This window comes from Oryctolagus cuniculus, chromosome 4 (assembly GCF_051225735.1).
Source record: "Oryctolagus cuniculus isolate XC-2025 breed Fujian yellow rabbit chromosome 4, ASM5122573v1, whole genome shotgun sequence".
Classification (NCBI taxonomy): Eukaryota; Metazoa; Chordata; class Mammalia; order Lagomorpha; family Leporidae; genus Oryctolagus; species Oryctolagus cuniculus.
The window spans coordinates 159,270,347-159,292,782 of NC_142870.1; the positions used below are offsets into that span (position 1 = coordinate 159,270,347).

The window sequence follows — 22,436 nt, forward strand, 5'->3', positions numbered from 1 at the left end:
TTAGGAATTAAAATTAATTCAAAGTGTTTTCAGTAAGAATGTGGCCATGTTGACCCACATACTGTAGTACAAGTTGATAAATAGGAGATTGTGATGTAAGATTACTAAATAAGCTCTCACAAACAGCTCATTATGTAAAACCACCTTTAAATCTAATAATCTAACTTAAAACCATGTGAGCCAACTCCGCTAATCATGATCACATGGTAATGTACAACTTTCAATTCCAAATATTTGGATAAATTTTTTCCAGCTATACACAGCAATCAGCTTTCCAGTAATTTCTGTGAAATATTCCCTATATTTTTTCAAATATAGTAACTGTATCACAAGCAGCGTCAAATTGTGAAATGGTATGAATAGAGAAGAAAGGTTGTTATCTTTCTTAATCCTGATTACCCTAATGCATGGTAAATAATTCCTTCTTAATTAATTAGTTAATGCTTTAAGATTGTGGGCTGAAAAGTGCCTTAAAGTACAGATTACCATTTACTTGTATCAACATTCTTCATGTTTAACAGGCAAAATGTGGAATAAAATGGAAAACCAAAAATTATGACAAATAGTATTAGAATTTAAAGGCAAGTTTTGAAAAATTATTACAACATTAGACTTTAAACAGACTGACATAAGGTGAGATGATTTTCAACTTTAACATTTAGAAAGTTTTATTATATTAATGCATGTATCAGTGTATCAGATACACATTTTTTTTGGGGGGGGGGACCGCTACTGTGAATTCTCACAACTTTAATATGTCTGCGTTTCTCTTTACTTTCTTATTCTAACCAGCTTAGTAATTTGTAAGGTTTACTATTATCCTCTCCCAGCTTAGTTGTTTTCTCAATTTCGAGTGTTAAGTTTAATAGATTTAAGAGGTCCCTCCACCACATACCCTGTAGAAGTGTATTTACATGTATAGATTCATTTCCAGATAACAGCAATGCACAGACCTGTTCTGTTGTTTTTTTTCTTGCAGTTGATAATGAAATTAATAGATCATATAGATGGTCTGTAATTTCATCATGATAGCATGACTCTTGGTTATGTTAGGACACACAGGGTCCATTCGCTTGGGGTGTTGCCAAGAAATTAGCCTGAACGCCAGGCTTGCTCAGAGGAAAGGACTAGTTATTTGTGACAAGAAAGGAGACAGCGGGGCGGTGCAGTTCCTGAAAAGAAACTTGCAAGAACTTTTATAGCAAGTGTTAGGGGAGTATACAGAAGGGGAGTTGGGGGAGGCCCCTTGCTGATTTGAGAGTAGGTCTGGATACATTGCATGTTGAGAAATATCTGACTCAGTCAAACTGGTTTCCGGCAGCTTTATCTGTGTTTCGGGAGTGGTGTCTGGCCTTCTGAGTGCAGTGCTGCAAGATAAGCTTCCCTGGAGATCCTCTGTGTGCAGACGCAAAAGAACGAATGGTAACTGGCAGCTTTGGTGTCTTCAGCAGGTACCCTGTCCAGATATGTGATGTTAATAGAAGCAAAAAAGTAAACATGTTGTACCTAGATGTTTGTTCATTCAACAGTTAGTGAAAGCCAGTTCCTATACCTCAGAGGACTGTTCCAGAAACGTGGGTTACTCTAGTGTATCAAAGTAGTATTCTCATGAGTATGTCTTTCTTTTCCGCCAACTGAATTTCTATATTACCACTTTACTTCCCTATAACACATTGACTGACTTAATGACAATAAATAAAAACTTTGTATCTTAAAGAAAGAAAACACTGTGAAAGTAAACTGGTTAAGTTTTACTGTAGGTGAAGCTGGCATCCTGCAGTCAGTGGGATCCAGATAACTGGTGGTGGAGTTCTCGGGTGTTCCCATGAAGTGTTGTAATGCAAGTGAATGCTCTGGACCCTTGTCAACAGTAGATGTACGTGCTTTTTGAGGATGGTGTGGCAATATGAATTGGGTGTTTTTATTTTTAGGTAAACTGATGCAGATTTATGTGGGCTGATGACATATTATTAGCTTTAATTAACCAGAATATGTGATAGCTAAATGTTGAAACACCATTCAGTCTCCGGGGGAAAAAAAAAAACACTGATCCAAGTTTTGGTTTGTTTAATACTCTCAAGCTACTGAGCCCAAAGGAAAGAGATTTAAGAGAATGAGAGTAAATGAAAAACCTAGCCCATCAGTGGGCTCTTTGTGTAAATTTACAACTTTTGAGAAGAGCTAATTAATAGAAGCGTATCATGTCTTGCTTTTTTTCCCAAGATGTAAAATACAGGAATATGCGTAGTCTAAGATATGTAAATTTCTAAGCTACTTCTTTTGTAAGGAAAAGGGGAGAGGTTTCATTTTCTTTTTCATTTGTGTTTTAAAGAAATCCTCAGCATTATATGTAACTATAATATTAATTAAACCCATTTTGTTTGAACACTGAAAACATAATTTTCAACATTCTACAGTTAATATTCCCTGAAACTAGTAGGTTAGATAGAATACTGCTTCTGTTTGAGTAAAAGTTAATGCTTTTGAGACAAGCTGATACCCTTAACTGTAATATATGATTATGGGTGTTCTGCTTATTTTTATTACAAGCTTTATCACTAAGCGATTTTCTTTCAACATGTTAACAGCAATTTAGTGCTTAAATGTTAATTGAATATGGTAGCCAAAGCGCTATTTGAAAGGTCCATTTTTAAAAAATGTCAGGGTGAGGGCCGGCACCGTGGCTCACTTGTTAATCCTCTGCCTGCAGCACTGGCATCCCATATAGGCACCAGGTTCTAGTCCCGGTTCCTCCTCTTCCAGTCCAGCTCTCTGCTGAAACTCCTACATGTAATTTCAATTTACCACAAACTTCTTGAAGTACCGTGGTATTTTTGAGTATAACTTTGGACTTCAGTGTGCCCCATGAAATGCATGCTACAAAAGTAAAACTTACTTGGGAGTAAAAGAATGTTAAGTGCATTTTATGAAGATCTGGAATATTGTTATACTCATTACATTACTAATAAGAGGACCAGGAAATCAGGGTGAAAATCAGGCAGAATGTATTTGTTTACATCTTATTAACATAGCACTAAAGAAGAATACAGAATTACTTCTGGATTAAAAAGGAAAATTAAATACTGTAATTAAATTAAATACTAGATATACAGAATTAATCTGCCCCAGAAACAAAAGCACTTGTAATTTTTTAATAACGGTAACGTTATTTCATATTCTCTAACTTTGTGATAACTTTAAAGTATTAAGGATAAAAATGATTGGTTTTCTGATCCTAAGTACTCATAAACACATATAAAGCATTTTAAAATTTTTTCTAATTTGTTGGAAAGGTTACAGAAAGAGAGAGATCCTTCTCCATTTGCTGGTTCACTTCCCCATTTGGCTGGGGCTGGGCCAGGCTGAAGCCAGGAGCTCCATCTGGGTCGCCCACACAGGTATAAGGGCCCAAGGACTTTGGCCATCCTGCTGCACTCATGTGGAATGCTGGCTCAACCAGCTGCATCACATGCCCCCATGTGAAGCATTTTATGAATGCTTATTCCCTCCTGTGTAGGAAAGAAAATCTTAGTATGAAGCATAGTTGTAAGTATACTAAATTAAGGTGCCCTTTCTCAGGATGCTGAGCTTGCCTTTTTTTTTCCCCTATAATATCCTTACAAAGCTTATTTTATGAACCTTCTTTTACATCAACACTCTCTGTTTAACCCATAGTGAGCTTTGAAAGTCAGAACTAGCCGGGACTGGCCCTGTGGTGCAGAGGGTTAAAGCCCTGGCCTGCAGTGCTGGCATCCCATATTGGCTGCCAGTTCAAGTCCTGGCTGTTCCAGTTCTGATCCAGTTCCCTGCTAATGCACGTGAGAAAGCAGTAGAAGATGGTCCAAGTCCTTGGGCCTTTGCACCCAAGAGAGAGATCTGGAAGAAGTTTCTAGCTCCTGGCTTCAGATAATCTCAGCTGTAGCCATTATAGCCATTTGGGGAGTGAACCACCGGATGGAAGACCTTTCTCTCTGTCTCTGCCTCTCTCTAAAACTCTGTCCAATAAATAAAATAAATCTTAAAAAAAAAAAAAGAACTAGCAAGCATCTTCTCTTCTATATTTATCCATGACGAGTTTTCCTTCCTGGTCGGCACTATAAGGGAGTCTGGGCCATGTCTCCTGATTCCTCTGCTCTTAGAGGAATGTGGTTTGAGAAAGCTTCCACGACATACTTGTGTTTGCGTCTTATTTAATTTTCTTTGCTAATATATCAAATATCCATAATAATCTATTTCAAACCAAATTTAATAATTAAATAGCAAAAAATCATGAAATATGTAGTTCCTGTGTGGCCCACTAAACTCCTTCACAATGAAACAGTTCTTTCCAGTTTTCCAGTCACCTCTACAGTTCTCTTTTCTGGCCATTATCCTGTTCACAGCCATTAACTGACCCAGTTTTCAGTCTCTTCTTTTTCCGCTCTGTCTCCCTCTCTGAGCGCTCTGACCTTTGCTGAGGGTTGAGTCATTACCTGTGTCCTGCGTCTGTCTATCACTGACTTAGTGCCGGGGCCACTTTTCAGGTATTTAAATAACTAAGAAATGAACAGATGATGAAAGCAAGTGAAAGGGAAGCGTTTTTCATCAACATCAGGATTGTGTGATATGAAATGGGATTCAGAAGAGTTGAGGTCTGCTGTGAAGAAGCTTTGGTAGTTAATCATTAATGTGTTGTGCCCATAATCATTTAACATGCTTAAGAGTGATCTATAATACTTGAGATTCTTTTTAATAAGTATAAAATATTTTTATGTCAGAAATCACTGGATGATGGCTTCATTCGGCAGTTTTTCTGTTAATGTTTTATAAAATAATGGTACATCTTATTTCATAGTGAAATATGGTATTACATGGTTGTCTTCAGAGCCTTTGTTAACATCTGTGTAAATTATAAAAGAGACATCCCTTTCTCCAGGCCAAAACAGCCTTGCAACAGCATGTCAGGAGCAGAGAGCACCAGCAAGATTTTAGCTCCTTTCCGTGTGTATTTGGGTAGGGGGAACAGCACTGCCAGGTGTGGCAGCTTCCACTGTCCTTAATGTAATGTCAGGGAGCAGGTGTTTGGAATAGTGGCTAAGACACCCGTGTGCTATATCAGAGTCCATGGGTTCATTTCATGGCTCTGGCCTCTGACTCCAGCTTGCAGCATATGCAGATTCTGAGAGGTGGTGGTGATGGCCCAAGGGACTGGGTTCCTGACAGGCACTTGGGAGACCTAGACTGTGTTCTGGCTTTGGCCTGGTTCAGCCCTGGACCACTGTGGGTATTTGGGGAATGCAGCAGCTGAGAAGGAGTGCTTGCTGTCTCCAACTCCCTCCCTCCCTCCCTCCATCTCAAAAATCTAAAACAAATTTAAAAAAAAATTAAAACAGCATTATATACAGTTTTAGATACTGCTGCCCTACCTTTGAATGATATGATTAAAAGAAATGTTGTAGGAAAAGTTTGACTATATAGCAAAGTGAATATCAAATCAGTGTTCAAAGGAATAGCTTCCATCTTTAAAAATCATTCTCTTTCATCCAAGGCGCTTCTCCCCACTTACCCAACCCCCTAATGCATAAGTCTATTGTGAAAAAGTTTTTATCTGTGGATGTCAGGGAATTTCTAGGTAGACAGGAAGTCTAGGAGAATTTAATTTTGAATGAGTCTGCCAGGTCAGTGACCTCATAATCTTTTCAGAATGAAGCTCTGGCCAGGAAGCATTCCAGTCCCACCCCTAGGTACTTTGGTCCACCCTTAAAAGGCATGCCTGTCTTTGATGTTTGTTGTAGGTCTTTATTTGAAGTCTGTGGCAGTGTTTTTGTTTAGTCATATACTAACTAATTTTCACATTGATAGTGTCAAAAAATTTAATTTTCACAACATTTGACCAGCAGCGGTAAGCCTAAGATACCCACATAATGGAGATTTTAAATGCAATTAGGAATAATCTACTGAGTTAGTATTTTTTACACATGTTCTAACATAAGGATTCTGATAGGAAGCTAATCAAGAATGATATTAGTCCTGTTGTGGAAACATTTAAACTTACAGTGACATTAAGTACTTGAATTTTGCAAAGCTCTTCTTTTATGAGTTGGAAAGTGATAGAATTTATATTCAAATGTATCATGGAACTTTGAATAAAATGCCTTTTTTGTTTAGGATTTCTTTCTGTATCCCCACCCCCATAATAGTAGAGACTGAGAAATGCATTTGTAGTAAGCTGATCTCTAAATTGCTGTCTGGGAATATAATTACAAGAGATCACAGCAGAAAGCTGCAGCTCAGGAGATGAGAGGAGTAAAAGTGGGCAGATGGATCAGGAGCTGTGGTCCCTGGTGAGGAGAACGACGGCCTGAGTTTCGGTGCACGGCTCCTTCTGTTTACTTCTTCCTGGCATCTCCTATCTCAGTATTTGCCACAAGCTTAAATTTTCTGATTTTTTCATAGTTGCTAAGAAATGTGGTGTTATCCACCATCCAAAAGTATCCATAGGAATCTATTACATTGGACCTTTTACCTGACTGCCCTAAAAGTATGCCTTGCTGTGCCGTCATAAAATATGCTATCCATTTAAGCTGGATAAAGTTAGAATAACTGTTATGGAGATTCAGAATATCGATAGAATACATCTATCATTTTCCATTGTAACTGTGTGTTACAGCTGAAAGAATGAAAATATTCATCTTGTAGAATTAGAAAACATTTTTGAATGAACGTGTCCGTGAGAAATTTTTATTGTTAGCCACATTTCTAAATATCAACAAACTGCTTACATGGATTTCTTAAAAATTTGTTTAAAAAAAAAACCAGGTCTTTGTGTTTATTGAGTGTTTCATCACTGTTATTTGGTACCAAATCACACAGAATGGTCAGAAGTAAGTGGGTGAAATTCAAACACTTGCTTCTCATTTTCCAAGCCAATTTTAAAAGTTTGGATGGGGTGAGAATGAGAAGTTGTGGAACTTTGTGAGGGTTTTTGTTATATCTGATTATATCTGTTCTCTTCACCACTGCCCATTACTGACAATTAAAAAGCTAATTGTCTTTGTCTTTAATCCTGCTTGGAAAAGCCATCACCTGGTCAGTCTGATCTTTTCACCATTTAACTAGATCTGAGATTCTGATGGCAGTTCCAGGACTCTGCTGGTTGTTTTTCCTGGGGGACGGGACAGACACAATCAGTCACACATCATGATTGATCAGTTCTAAGAGTTTATCTCCTATAACTCTGCTTTAATTAATCCAGTAAGCAGTGTTTTTAAATATCTCAAAGGGGAAGAGTTTCAAAGCTGGCTAACAATGAAATTTCCCATTTTTCGCTGGCAGGAACCCCAGCCCCATAAGGGGAAGGTCCCACCAGTGCGCAGGCCCCACATGGGGGCCCCGTCCTTAGTGAGGAAATGTCCCCATGAAGAGGAGTCCTCCTGGCCACTGGGCCCACTGCTGCCGTGCCACGTGAGTACAGCAATGGCTTTGAGGACCCCGGCAGTTTTTCCATTTCTTGGTAGCTGTCTGTCAGATGAGAGACCGGGCTGGGCCCTTTTCCTTTTCATCCTCTTAATAAGCATTTCCGAAAAGGAGACGAGAGCCTTCTTGCTTTGTTTTTGCCAAGTTTAATAAAAGAGTTTGTTGGGATAAGAGCTTAAGAGCTATTAGTTAAAGCTCAGTTGAATGTGATTAGGGCCGTGGTATTCAATAAAACTTCCTGCAGTGATGGAAATGTGCCATGACCATGCTTTCCAGGACAGTAACCGTTAACTGCACGTAGCCACTGAGGACTCACAATGCGGTTGTCATGTAACTGAAGAATTCAGTCTTTAACTTTATTTCATTTTAATTCATTCTAATTTGGTTTGCCACATGTAGCTAGTAGATAATAACTGGACGGCTGATGTTTAGGTTCAGTCCTGTGTGTAAGATACCTAGCCTTCAAGTGTTCCTACACATATATGGCCTTACCTCTACTTCTGTAACATCCCAGAAAAATTTGCCATGTATCATATTAATTGTTGTAACTATGATTTTCTAATAGTAAGAAAATAACACTACTAACAGTTCTCATTTCAAAATTTATTCACCATATTTTTCTTATATAATTTTAATTATTTTATAATATTAAGAAAATTTATTCCATCTTAAAATTATTAAGTAATATCTGTTTGAATACCCCAGCTTTATCTTCTACTTTACATATTTTAAATTGCAACTTCAATATGTATATATAAGTAGTTATACACATTCAAATAACTTTCTTTTTATTAGTCCTTTTTAATGAGACAATAAAATTTCCTACATTAGTACAGTATGTGCAGCACTATTACAGAAACATTAAATTTAACACTCGCTAATTATACTGTGGTACTTAGAAGTTTCAATGTTTGGTTTTGGTGAGTGGGTTACTGCAATTGCAGATTAATTAAATTTATAGTTTTTACCTGCTGAGAGTAAATGTCCTTCCACTTTTGGGATGTCATTAAAAGTTGCTTTCATTGTAAAATGTTCATGAAGGAAACCTTGTAAAGCATATGGAGACACCATACTATCTTTGCAAGTTTTTCTGTAAATCTTAAACTATTCTAAATTTTTTTAGATTTTAAGAACTACATCACATTTTTTTCTTGCCATCCACATGGATTGATTAGTTTAGCCATGTATGCATTATGGATAAGAATTATCAGATCAGTAGTAGGTAGCACTTGCATAAGCCTTATTACATGACATTTGCAAGCATCCCAAGAGACACTGTGAGCATAATTTTATAGATGGTGAAGCAGGGACGTGGAAGAAATTTGAGCAGGGATATTTATGCAGCTGGTCAGTAGCAGAACAGAATTTGAGCCCAGAAAGTTTGGGTTTAGAGTCAGTGATTTTAGGAGCTACATTGTGTTACCTCTTAAAGAGTCTCAATTATGGAATATAAGATTTGATCTGTCTTCTAGCAGTGTAGCAGGACAGACTTCATAGAAAAAAACTTCCAAAATAAACTAATACTTTGGCAATGAGGTGCTTTTACAACTTGAAAACAGATACGCTTTATTTCTGTTACTTATTATTACTTTGCATGAGGAATGTGTCCGTATTCTGTCAGTTGGAAGCATCCATGTTGGTGATGTTTTAAAAATATATTTTCAATTCTTAAAGACGGTGGCCAAGATTGACAAAAATAAGAAGAGCAATGCCTAAAGAGAGTGGGAAGGAATATGGTTCTTATCTCACAAAGGTAGTTATTCAGGCCATGTGGAGTGATGTGCCTAGTACTATCTTACAGAATCATTACAATGTTTTAACATGTGCCTGTTATTATTATTATTATTACTAGATGTTAAAATGTAGGTATTTGATTGATAAAATTTAAACATGAGAATGGTTGGTGTTGAGATTTCTTTTTCTCTTTTACTTTTTATATGAATAATTTTCTAAAATGTTATACACATAGAAATAATACATATATATGGGGTACTATGTAATATTTTGACAATATGTATACATTCTATAGTGTCCAATCAAAATAAATGTCTGTCTCCTCAAACATTTGACATTTCTTTATGGTGAACATATTCAGATCCATTTTCTAGGGGTCTTTTTGTTAATGGAGAAATATAGAGTACATTATAGTCAACCTTCTATAAACCCCAGTTCTTACTCTTGTCTCACTATAACTTGGTATCTATTAGTCAACTTTCCGTCAGTCTTTGGTAATGGCCATATACCATTATTCCTTTGTTTGGACAAGTGAGATTGTACGATACATGTTGTGTGGCTTATTTCACTTAACATAGTGACCTCTTGTTCCATCCATGTTGTTGAAAATGCCAAGTTGCTTGCTTTTTATGGCTGAGTAGTATTCCATTATGTGTATGTATCACATGTTCTTTATTCATCACTAGGTAAACATTTAGTTTGTTTTAATTTCTTGGTACCAAAAGTAAGGCTGCAGTAAATGTGATAGTGCAGATGTCTCCTCCACAGACAGATTTCATTTGCCTTGAATATATACATAATAGTGGTATTGTTGGATCATAAAATAATTCCATTTTTCAGTTTTTCTTTTTTTGATGATAACCAATCTGACTGAAATGAAGTGATCTCTCACTGTGCTTTTGATTTGCATTTTCTTAACAATTAGTGATGTTGAACATTTTGTCATGTACCTGTTAACCATAAATGTTTGGTTCTTCTCCCTATTGTAATTGGATTGTTTGAGGTTTTTTTTTTTTCTGTTTTGTAGTTGTTTTGCTATTGAATTCTTGAAATATCTTAGATGTTAATCATTTGTCAAGTGTACAGCTTGCAAACATTTTCTCTAGATTTGTAGGTTGTCTCTTCACTCTGTTGACTGTTTCCGCTGTTGTGTAGAAAGTGTGTTGTTTTCCAGATTCATCCATTTTGTTGTAAATGACCTTATTTCCTTTTTTTTTTACCACTATGTAGTATTTCATAGTGTACATATCCCATAATTTCTTTATCCAGTCCAGTTGACGGGCATTTTGGTTGATTCCATGTCTTAGCTTTTGTGAATTGAAACATAGGGTCCAGATATCTCTTTCATATGCTGATTTCATTTCCCTTGGGTAAATTCCTAGGAATGGAATGGCTGGCTGGGTCTGTATTCAGATTTCTAAGGTATCTCCATACTGTTTTGCAAGGGGACTTTACCAATTTACATTGCCACCAACAGTAGATTAGGATACCTTTTTCCCCACATCCTTGCCAGCATTTTTTATTTGTTGACTTCTGTATGAAAGCCATTCTAACTGGGGTGAAGTGAAACCTCATTGTGGTTTTGATTTGCATTTCCCTGATGGCTAGTGATCCTGAGAATTTTTTCATGTGGCTGTTTGCCATTTAGATTTCCATTTTTAAAAAATGTCTTTTGCCCATTTCTTCACTTGTTTTGTTGTTGAGTTTCTTAACTTCTTTATGTATTCTGGTTATTAATCCTTTATCAGTTGAATAGTTTGCAAATAATTTCTTCATTCTGTTGGTTGCCTTGTCACTTTCCTGAGTGTTTCTTTTACAATACAGAAGCTTCTCAATTTGATGTACTACCATTTGTAAATTTGGCTTTGAATGCTTGTGCCTCTGGGGTTTTTTCTGAGAAGTCTTTTCCTATGCCAATGTCTTGCAGGGTTTCTTCCATGTTCTCTAATACTTTGATGGTATCAGGTCATAGATTTAAGTCTTTAATCCATTTTCAGTGGATTTTTGTGTAAGATATAACATAAGGGTCTTGCTTCATATGTCTGCATGTGGAAATCCAATCTTCCCAGCAACATTTGTTGAAGAGACTGTCCTTGCTCCAGGGATTGATTTTAGCTCCTTTGTCAAATATAAGTTGGTTGTAGATATTTGGATTGATTTCTGGCATTTCTGTTCTGTTCCATTGGTCTGTCCACCTGTCTCTTTACCAGTACCAGATTGTTTTAATTATAAATGCCCTGTAGTATGTCTTGAAATTTAGTATTGTGATGCCTCCGGCTTTGTTTTGTTGTATAAAATTGCTTTAGCTATTTCGGGTCGCCTGTGTTTCTATATGAATTTCAGCATCATTTTTTCTATATCTGAGAAGAATGTCCTTGCTATTTTGATAGGTATTGCATTGAATCTGTAAATTGCTTTTGAAAGTATAGACATTTTGATGAAAGTATGGACATTTTGATGATCTATGAACATGGAAGACTTTTCCATTTTTTGTATTTTCTTCTATCTCTCTCTTGAAAGTTTTGTAATTCTCATTGTAAAGATCTTTGACATCCTTGGTTAAATTTGTTCCAAGGTATTTGATCTTTTTTGTAGCTAGTTTGAATGGCATTGATCTTAGAAGCTTTTTCTCAGCTGTGGCATTGTCTGTGTAGACAAAGGCTGCTGATTTTTGTGTATTGATTTTATATCCTGCTACTTTACCAAACTCTTCTATGAGTTCCAATAGTCTCTTAGTGGAGTCTTTTGGATCCCCTATATATAGAATCATGTCATCTGCAAGTAGGGATAGTTTGATTCTTCCTTCCCTGTTTGTATCCTTTTGATTTCTTGTTCTTGCCCAAAGGCTCTGACTAAAACTTCCAGGAATATATTGAATAGCAGTGGTGAGAGTGAGCATCTTTGGTTCTGTATCTCAGCGGGAATGCCTCCAACTTGTCCCCATTCAATAGGATGCTGGCAGTGAGTTTGTCATAGATTGCTTTGATTGTGTTGAGGAATGTTCTTTCTATACCCAATTTACTTAGAGTTTTTATCATGAAAGGTGTTGTATTTTATCAAATGATTTCTCTGCATCTATTGAGATAACCATATGGTTTCGTTCTTCATTTTGATAATGTGATGTATCACATTGATTGATTTGCAACCGTTGACCCATTTATCCCTGCATACCAGGGATAAATCTCACTTGGTCCAGGTGAATGATCTTTCTGATGTATTCTTGGATTCTATTGGCTAGAATTTTGTTGAGGATTTTTACATGTATGTTCATCAGGGAAACTGGTCTGTAGTTCTCTTTCTCTGTTGCATCTTTTTTCAGGTTTAGGAATTAAGGTGATGCTGGCTTCATTGAAAGAATTTGGAAAGATTCCCTCCCTTTCAATTGTGTTTTGAATAGCTTGAGAAGAATTAGAGTTAGTTCTTTAAATGTCTGTTAGAATTCAGTAGTGAATCCATCCAGTCCTGGGCTTTTCTTTGTTGGAAGGGCCTTTATTACTGATTCCGTTTCTGTCTTGGTTATGAGTCTGTTTAGATTTTCTGTGTCTTCATGGCTCAATTTAGGTAGGTTGTATGTGACCAGAAATCTATCCATTTCTTCTGTGTTTCCCAATTTGTTCGCATACAGCTATTTGTAGTAATTTCTGATGATTCTTTTTTTTTTTTTTTTTTTTTTTTTTTTTTTTTTTTTTGACAGGCAGAGTGGACAGTGAGAGAGAGAGACAGAGAGAAAGGTCTTCCTTTTGCCGTTGGTTCACCCTCCAATGGCCGCCGCTGCAGCCGGCGCACCGCGCTGATCCGATGGCAGGAGCCAGGAGCCAGGTGCTTTTCCTGGTCTCCCATGGGGTGCAGGGCCCAAGCACCTGGGCCATCCTCCACTGCACTCCCTGGCCATAGCAGAGAGCTGGCCTGGAAGAGGGGCGACCGGGACAGAATCCGGCGCCCCAACCGGGACTAGAACCCGGTGTGCCGGCGCCGCAAGGTGGAGGATTAGCCTATTGAGCCACGGCGCCGGCCCTGATGATTCTTTTTATTTCTGTGGTACCTCTTGTTACATTTCCTTTTTCCTCTCTAATTTTATTAATTTGGGTCTTCTATATCCTTTTTTTGGTTAGTTGGCCCAAGGGCCTATCAATTTTGTTTTTTTTTTTTTTTTTTCAAAAAAAAACTGTTTTGCTGATCTTTTGTATTGTTTTTTTAATTTTAATTTTGTTGATTTCTACTCTCATTATTTATTTTCTCCTACTACTTTTGGGTTTGGCTTGCTGTTATTTTTCTAGATCCCTGAGATGCATTGATAGCTCATTTATTAGGTGCTTTTCAATTTCTTGATGTAGGCACCAATTGCTATAAATGTTCCTCTTAACACTGCTTTTGCCATATCCCATGAGTTTTGATATGTATTTGATAAGTATTGCCATCTTCATTTGTTTCCAGAAATTTTTTTATTTCTCTTTTGATTTCTTCAGTGATCCACTGTTCATTCAGGAGCATATTGTTCAGTCTTCATATGTTTGCATATGCTGTAGAGGTTACTGAGTTCCTGATTTCCAGCTTCATTGCATTGTGGTCCGAGAAGATACATGATATTATTTCAGTTTTTTTGAATTTACTGAGACTTGCTTTATGACCTAGCGTGTTGTCAATTCTAGAGAAAGTTCCATGAACTGGTGAGAAGAATGTATGTTCTACAACAGTAAAATGAAAAGTTCTGTAGATATCTGTTAGGTCCATTTGGTCTATATATAGTGTTGATTAACTCTGTTGTTTCCTTGCTGATTTTCTGTCTGGTTGATCTGTCCATTGCTGAAAGTGGGGTATTGAAGTCCCCTATTACTATTGTGTTAGAGTCTGTGTCTCCCTACATACCGCTTAACATTTATTTTAAATAACCAGGTGTCCTGTAATTAGGTGCATATACATTTATAATAGTTACATCTTCCTATTGAATTTATCCTTTCATCATTACATAGTGCCCTTCTTTGTCTCTTTTAACAGTCTTTGTGTTAAAGTCTATTTTGTCTAATATTAAGATGGCTACATCAGCTCTTTTATGGTTTCTATTAGCATAGAATATCTTTTTCCAAAATATTCCTATTTGTTACTTTGGATTTTCTTTTTACTTTTACTGGGAGATTTTCTGCCTTTACCTTCTTTTGTAGTGTTGACCATGATTCTATGTTTCTGTGTACAGCACATCCTTAACATCTTTTGTAAGTCTGGACAAATTGTTTCCATTTCTGTTTGTCATGTAAGGTCTTTATTTAACCTTCATTCATCTATGAGAGCTTTGCAGGGTACAGTATTCTGTGTTGACAGTTTTTTCTCTTAAGACTTGGAATATATTTCACTGTTCTCTCCTAGCCTGTAGGGTTTCTGATGAGAAGTCCACTGTGAGTCTAATTGGAGAGCCTCTGAAAGTAATCAGTCATTTCTCTTATTCACATTTTAAAATCTTCTCTTTATGTTTTACTGCAGTGAGTTTGATTACAATGTGTCATGGTGAAGATCTTTTCTGGTCATGTCTATTAGGAGTTCTATGTGCTTCCTGTACTTGGATGCCCCTTTCTTTCTCCAAAATAGGGAAATTTTCTTTTATTATTTTACTAAAAAGGCCTTCTAATCCTTTCTCTCTTTCCACACGTTCAGGAACTCCTAAAACCTGTATGTTGGGTCATTTGATAGTATCTTCCAGATGCCCAACAGTGGTTTGTTGGTTTTGTTTTTTTTTTTTTTTTGGTTGTTGTTTTCTAATTTCTTCTTGTTTTTTATCTGACTGTATATATATATATATTTTTTTTTTTGACAGGCAGAGTGGACAGTGAGAGAGAGAGACAGAGAGAAAGGTCTTCCTTTGCCGTTGGTTCACCCTCCAATGGCCGCCGCAGCCGGCGCACCACGCTGATCCGATGGCAGGAGCCAGGAGCCAGGTGCTTTTCCTGGTCTCCCATGGGGTGCAGGGCCCAAGCACCTGGGCCATCCTCCACTGCACTCCCTGGCCACAGCAGAGAGCTGGTCTGGAAGAGGGGCAACCGGGACAGAATCCGGCGCCCTGACCGGGACTAGAACCCGGTGTGCCGGCGCCGCTAGGCTGAGGATTAGCCTAGTGAGCCGCGGCGCCGGCCATCTGACTGTATAATTTCCTGTGATTTGTTTTCTAAGTCAGATATTCTTTCTTCTACTTCACCAATTCTGTTGTTAAGGCTTTCCACTGCATTTTTTATTTGTTCTATTGATTTCTTCATTTCCAAGATTTCACTTTGCTTTCTCTCTAAGATCTCAATTATATGGGAGAAAGTATTTAAGTGTTGTATTTTTGGGGGGAGTCAGTGTGTGTTCCTTATTCTTGTTTCTTGAGTTGGTGTGTTTATTATTTGGCATTTGTGAAGATACTCATTGGTTTGTTTGTTTGTTTTTTGTTTTTTGATTTTTTTTTTTTTTTTTTTTTTTTGCTGTAGTGGCTTTTATCCTTGGACTATGTCTGTGTGGATTAGTGGAGTGTCTGCTTTCAGGGGATACCTAGAGGCATGTGGTGTATGTGGCCAGGGAGCTCTGTTCAGTGCTCCAGGGCGAAGGGATTATTAAGGTGACACCCAGGTTGGGCATGGTAAATTTTTTTTTTTAAGCAGAGAGGAAATTCATTCTGTTGCCATAGATTCAGCTCTGTTCCTCTGCTCAAAGGAGACCAGTGTCTAGGCGGTAGCCCCAGTGGGTATAATATTCATCCACACTTCCACAAGGACCACACAAAGGATCTGTGCAGCCTTTGGTGTAAGCATATTCCCCAGCAATGTCCCTCACCAGGGAACCAGGGAGCCCTCGGCTTGTGTAACCTCCCATCAGTGATTGCCCAAAGTCCCAGCCACAGACTGAGCCTTCCCATACAGTCTCAGTGTTTATATAGTCCTGGCACACAACCTTCCCACATTCATGAGCACCCAGCCCCCATCAGTTCTCACCACCAGACTAAGGCATCTCCACTCAGCTGGTTGTTGGGCATGGACAAGAGCTGACGCAGCTGTTACGTATGTCCAAGATGGTGCCTGCTGTCTATCAGCTTGTTACAGGATGCCGTTGCAAGGTGATCAGGGAGAGGGAAACTGCCCCCCAACTTTTCTCCTCTAATTTTGCAATACACCATCCCCCACAGGGCTCCAAGCCAGATTCCCTCCAGGCTTTTCCTGCGGCTTTATCGCCAGTGGCATGGGCTGCTGCAGTCTGGTCTCACTTCACTGCCCAAAGGTGGTGCACTAGCTCTCGGCTGCTGGGGTTCCGATTTGTGTATGTCCACACCCTTCACCTAGGTCTGCCATGTCCCTCTAAACCTGCATGGAATTTCCTCTACTGTTTTCTCCCTAACTCTTCCAAGAGACTACACTCTCTCCACTTTTTTTAAACTGTCTTCTCCTAGACTAGAGCAGCAGGCTCCCTCCCTTCTTCATCACTTTAATCCTCCTTCATTTATTTCTTTCCTTTGACTAGTATGATAGTAGCTGTTGGCTTGTTGTGTTGAGGTTTGTTCCTTCTGTTTGTTTAAAGTTTTTTATCATTAAGGGATATTAGATTTTATCATATATCTTTTCTGTATCTGCTGAGATAAACAGAAGATTTTTGTCCTTGGTTATGTTGATGTGATGAACCATATCCATTGATTTGCATATGGTAAACCATTCTTGCTTCCCTGGGTGAACACCACTATTGATTTTTAGGAGCAAGTTGTTTAATTAGTACTAATATAGTGGCCAAAGTTTTTCTTTTATTGCTTCTAAATTTTCTTTCATTGTGGTCAGAAAAGATACTTTGTGATTTCTTTTTTTAAATTTTTAAGTTTTTCAGACTTGTTTTGTGATCTACTATGTTTTTTATACTGGAGAACAGAAGAAGCATTCTGTTGCTCTTAAATAGAATGTTTCTATCTGGTCCAGTTGATCTAGGGTGCTATTTAATTCTATGGTTGCTTTATTAATCTTCTGTCTGGACATTCTTTTCGTTTCTGAAAGTGGATGTTTAATGTCCCCTGTTATCATCATTTGAGATTTTTCTCAATTCCATTAGGTCTATTAATATTTCCTTTATATACTTAGGTGCTATAATATTGGGTCCATAAATATTTACAACTATTATTTTGTCTTGCTTCATTAAACCCTTTATGTAATGACCTTCCTTGCCGCTTTTTACTACTTTGATTTAAAATCTATTTTTTCTAATATAACTAGTTCTGTATTATGCACAGTCCTTAGAGCTAAAGTGGGTTTCTTGAAAACAGCTTATAGCTGGCTCTTTTATTATTTTATTACTATTATCATCCATTTGATCAGTGTGGGTCTTTTAATTGAAGAATTTTATCTACTTAATTTGTTAATTATTAATAGATAAGGGTCTTGATGTCATTTTGATTGTTGCTTTTGGTTTATTTTAGTTTCCTTCTTTATCCCTCCCTTATAAACTTCCTTTGTGGTTAAGTGATTTTTATTTTTGATAACTTGTTTATAAATTTTGTTTTGTGATTAAAAAAACATTTTTTGTCATAACACACTTTTGAAATGATAACTGGTTTATTCAAATAGAAAAAAGATAAGAATTCTTAATATTGAACTCTACACTTGTACTCCATTTCTCCCATTTACCTTTTTTTCATATTTTGTTTTTGTTGTACCATTTTACTTCTTTCTTTGTTAGCTGTGCATTAGCATTTTTATGTAATTATTATTTGTTTTTCATCTTCATAGTAAAATTATGAATGATTTATATACTGTATTTAGAAGATTAAAGCATTCTGAATTTGTGTACGCTCACCAGTGAGTCTTCTACTTTCTAGTATTTTTTCCTTGCTCATTAACATCTCTTCATTTAGCTTTTGTTTTGTTTTATAATAAAATTGTTTTGATTTTTAGATTTGAAGAATTTCTTTAGCATTTCTGTTAAAATAGATCTGATGGCAATAACTTTCTACAGCTTCTGTTTGTCTAGGAATGGCTTTATCTCCCGCCTCACATCTGAAGGATAGCTTTGCTGGGTATAGTATTCTTGAATGGCAACTTTTTTGCTTCACTACTGTGAAAATCTCATCCCAGTCCCTCCTATCACTAAGGTTTCTGCTGAGAAGCCTGCAGTAAGAAAATTGAGATGCTTTTGCTCTCAGAATCCTCCTTAATTTTTAACTTTGGAGCGTGTAATAATATGTCTTCAGATGAACTTGGTTAGGTCAATCAGGCGGATAATCTCGTCTTCTTATACCTGGATGGTTGTACCTCACCCCAGGTTTGGAAGTCTTCTCTTAACCATCTCCTTGAATATGCTTTCTACCCCTTTGACATTCTCAACTCTTGAACTTCAATAACTTGGATATTTATTTTTTCATGTGGTTTCAAAGTTCCAAGCTTTCTTCGTTGCTCTTGATTCTTTTCTCTCCTCCTGCTGTATATTGTCGAATAGCCTGTTGTTGAGCTCACTGATTATTTGTGTTTACCCTACTTTCCTATTGATGCCTTCTGTCTTTTAATGTTGCTTAGGTTAATTTTCAGTTGATGGATTTCTGTCTTTAATTTTTATACTTCTGTGTCTCTGTTGAAGTATTAATCATTTATCTGTGGTCTCTTAAAGTTTGTTAGGTTTCCTGAAAAGAACTATCTTGAACTCTTCATCTGAGTATTTGAAAGTTTCAGTTACTAGATGGTTGGTTTCTCTGTCACCTTAGTTTGTTAGGTGAGGTCAAGATACCTTGGGAGTTTTTCATGCTTGTTGGTGTGTGATCCCATCTGCGCGTAGAAGGATCACTTACAATAACCTGTCTTTGTTTTTGGCTGTCCTTCCAGAAACTCTAAGCAGTCTCTTTATTTTTTCTGAGACTGTGGAAACTTCTATTTCAGCATTAGATGACACCCTCAGTCAAGGTTTGCCTCAGGCCCACCGTTGCTGTATTTTCACTATTTCTGTCCTAAAATGCATCCCAAGCTCCAGTTTGTTTCAAATCCAGGTGATGTATTATACAGAATGCACTGGGGAATTGTGTAAAAAAATGGGTAGTTCATCCCTACAAACGTCTTTCTGGGGCTGAATTTGGCCTAGATGCCTTGTACTGTGGCCATAATGGAAGATCACCTCTGGACCTCCAGTCCACTGGCGCTTGCACAGGCTGGGGATAGGACCACAACCCACCCTGCCATGTTCTGTCTGCTGCTGAGATGGACTCAGCCTGAGTCCACTCCTGCCAGCCACTGGGGGTCCTGACTGGGATATAATACTGACTACCTGGGACCATAGAACTCCATTTAGCACAACAGCAGATTCACAGCCTCCATCTGTAGACACTGGCATGGGGATAGGGACCTTTAGGATCTGCTGATAGGTGGGTTTTACCAGCCTAACAGTCCCAGTCCAGACATGTAGTTTCTTGTCTTCCGAAGGCTGGGAAAGGGGTAATAGAGATAACTCCTCAACAGGTCATACCTGCTTCTATCTCACAGTCACCAGGGCAACATGAGGCTGACAGCATTACACACTAAAACGAGTTTGTCTCATCAGGTTGCAGGTCTCCAACTGATTGACAGTTGTAGAGGCTTTGTCCAGTCACTGGTTGAAATCGGCTCCTCCTATTGGAACACAGATCTCCACCTATGCCAGGGTAAGTTTAGAGGCTCTGGCTGCAGTCACTGTCTAGGAATAGAGGCCTTTGGACTTTGTTAGCTGCTGGGTCTCCAAGCAGCAGGCCGAGATCTGGGCTCCGTGTCAAGGTCCTCAGCGCCCCTCTTCAGGAGCTGGAGTCTTGCTCCACTTTTTGCTGGTAGCTGGGTAGTAGAGACTGCTGGATGTAAAGGCTCCAGATCTTCTGTCTGCAAGTGAGGGCCAGTGTCCAGGGTCACGGGGCTCTGCCCTTTATATCACACTGGGCCTGACAGTGTGATTCTCTCCCCCAGAGCACTGAGGTCCCTCACTCCACGCTGTGCTCCTTAAATCTGGGGGAGGAGTAACAAGCCACTTTTTTGCTTTCTGCAATGCTGCACTTTGGTCTTGCACCTGGCCTCCATAGCTCCTTTGAAGGTGACTTGGTGTTTGAATAGCTGTTCAAAATAGTGGCTCTCCAGAAGGTGATTGCTGGAATGGCTCTATGTCTCTGGTAGTAAGTTTTTTTTTTTAAAGATTTATTCATTTGAAAGACAGAATTACGGAGAGAGGTAGAGACAGAGGGAGAGGTCTCCCATTCGCTGGTGCACTCCCCAGATGGCCGCAACGGCCGGAGCTGCGCCGATCGGAAGCCAGGAGCTTCTTCTGGGTCTCCCATGTGGGTACAAGGGCTCAAGCACATCCTCTACTGCTTTCCCAGGCCATAACAGAGAGCTGGATCAGAAGAGGAGCAGCTGGGACTAGAATCGGCGCCCATATGGGATGCCGGCACTTCAGGCCAGGGCGTTAACCCACTGCGCCACAGCATCAGCCTGGTAGTAAACTTTTTAACATTTCTTTGAAATGTTTTTCTACGCCTTGCAGAATTTTTTGCTGGAGAAAAATATGAAAGGAAAGAGATGGAGCTGGTTGTATAGTTTGAAAATTGCTGCAGATGAATCAAAGAATGTTTATTTTTATATCTGTATTAAAATTTTTAAAAAGACTTTATTTGAGAGGTAGAGTTACAGAGAGAGGGAGAGACAGAGAGGAAGGTCTTCCGTCCACTGGTTCACTCCCCAAATGGCTGCAACAGCTGGAGCTGCATGGATCCGGAGCCAGGAGCTTCTTCCAGGTCTCCCACGTGGGTGCAGGGGCCCAAGTTCTTTTGCAGTCTTCCAATGATTTTCCAGGCCATAAGCAGAGAGCCGGGTCAGAAGAGGAGCAACCAAATCTGCACCCAGAAGGGATACTGGCACCGCAAGTGGAGGCTTAACCTACTGCACCACAGTGCTGGCCCCAATTTATTAAGTAAAAATTTCAGGGCAAAAGTCATGTTTGTGGAGAAAATAAGAGGATTTTAAATGTTAGTGTACACTTCTCCGTTAAATTTTAGATTTAGAATCTTAGAATGATACCCTAGCTTGATCTAGTTACAAACTTTGTTAGTCCATGTGATTCTTGTTACCTAAGATGGTTTGATTGTCACTGCATAATCCTGTGTTGAGCAGAAGAGGTGGGAAACTTGATGCCTGCTAGGAGAATAACATTCTAATATCATCATTCCAAAACGGGAGGGAGACGGCAAGGGGTCTGGTGAGTGCAGTAAGAGGAGAAAGACCTGAAAGACTGTAATTTATTCTAAAACACCTGTTATCCAGTGGAGTTTCAGGATGGACAGATATTTTTATGCCATTGAATTCTCCCTCTGCAGCACATAGGGTGCCCCTTTGCTCAGCCAGCAGCCATCTATCCTGTATTTCCCAGAACAGCCCAGCTTTCTGGTGTCCAGCCTTGTTTTTCCCTTACATGCACTTATAATGCTTAGACCATATTTTTGGATTTTAATGGAATATTTGGAAAAATTACTCTATAAAATAAATGATATGTAAAGTATTTTGCAACTGTTCATTGGCAGCAAACATATGCATTAGATTCTTGAATACTTTAAAAAAGTTATTTGAAAAGTGGAATAGAAGGTAAATTTATTTTGGTAAAAATTTCTGAAATATGTATATAGTTTTTCATAATGCACATTTTCCATGCATATTAAAGACCCTTCATATGTTTGAATCTCCATTTCTATAGCAGGTGGAATATCCTGGTTTAGCGTGTGTCATTTTAAAAGTGTCAGTTAAACCAGCCTGATGGTTGTTTTCTCTGCATGCTATTAAAAATACTGATTTTTTTTTTTTAATGAGGACAGATTAAAAATTCATCCATCTCTGTTGAATACAGTATGTTGTAAAGCCTTCAGTTTGTTTCTGCTTTTTGTGGTGAGCAAAAGAAAAAGAATGTTGAGGATGGCGCTGTGGCTTAGCAGTTTAAGCTGCCCCCTGAAGTGCTGACATCCTATATGGGCACCAGTTCAAGACCTGGCTGCTCCACTTCCAATACAGCTCCCTGCTAATGGCCTGGAACAGCAGTAGAAGATAGCCCAAATGCCTGGGCCCCTGCACCCACGTGGGAGATCCAGGGGAAATTCCTGGTTCCTGGGTTTGGATCAGCTCAGTCTGGCCCTTGTGGCTATTTGGAGAGTAAACCAGCAGACGGAAGGTCTTTCTTGTCCTTCTCTCACTCTAACTCTGCCTTTCAAATAAATAAATAAATCTTTAAAAAAGAAAGGAAGGGAGGGAGGATAGAAAAAA

At 38.4% G+C, this 22,436-nt stretch overlaps 1 protein-coding gene across 9 annotated transcripts in view; it reads left to right on the forward strand.

Annotated features, from left to right (window-relative positions):
* The window catches only part of UBE2E2 (ubiquitin conjugating enzyme E2 E2), a 388,722-nt gene that overhangs the window by 212,728 nt on the left and 153,558 nt on the right, over window positions 1–22,436 (forward strand). For 2 of the 9 annotated variants that reach the window (XR_016233326.1, XM_051858871.3), the window contains one exon: window positions 1,322–1,451. The exons of 4 other annotated variants lie outside the window; for them this stretch is intronic. Coding sequence is in view for 4 of the 5 variants with exons in the window: in XM_051858871.3 (XP_051714831.1) it covers window positions 1,420–1,451 (32 nt within the window). In the remaining variant the exon portion in view is untranslated. Of the gene's footprint in view, window positions 1–1,321; window positions 1,452–7,314; window positions 7,444–19,715; window positions 19,811–22,436 lie in introns of those variants that run through there. 3 more of the 9 variants (XM_070072853.2, XM_089332302.1, XM_051858872.3) reach the window with 2 other exon arrangements.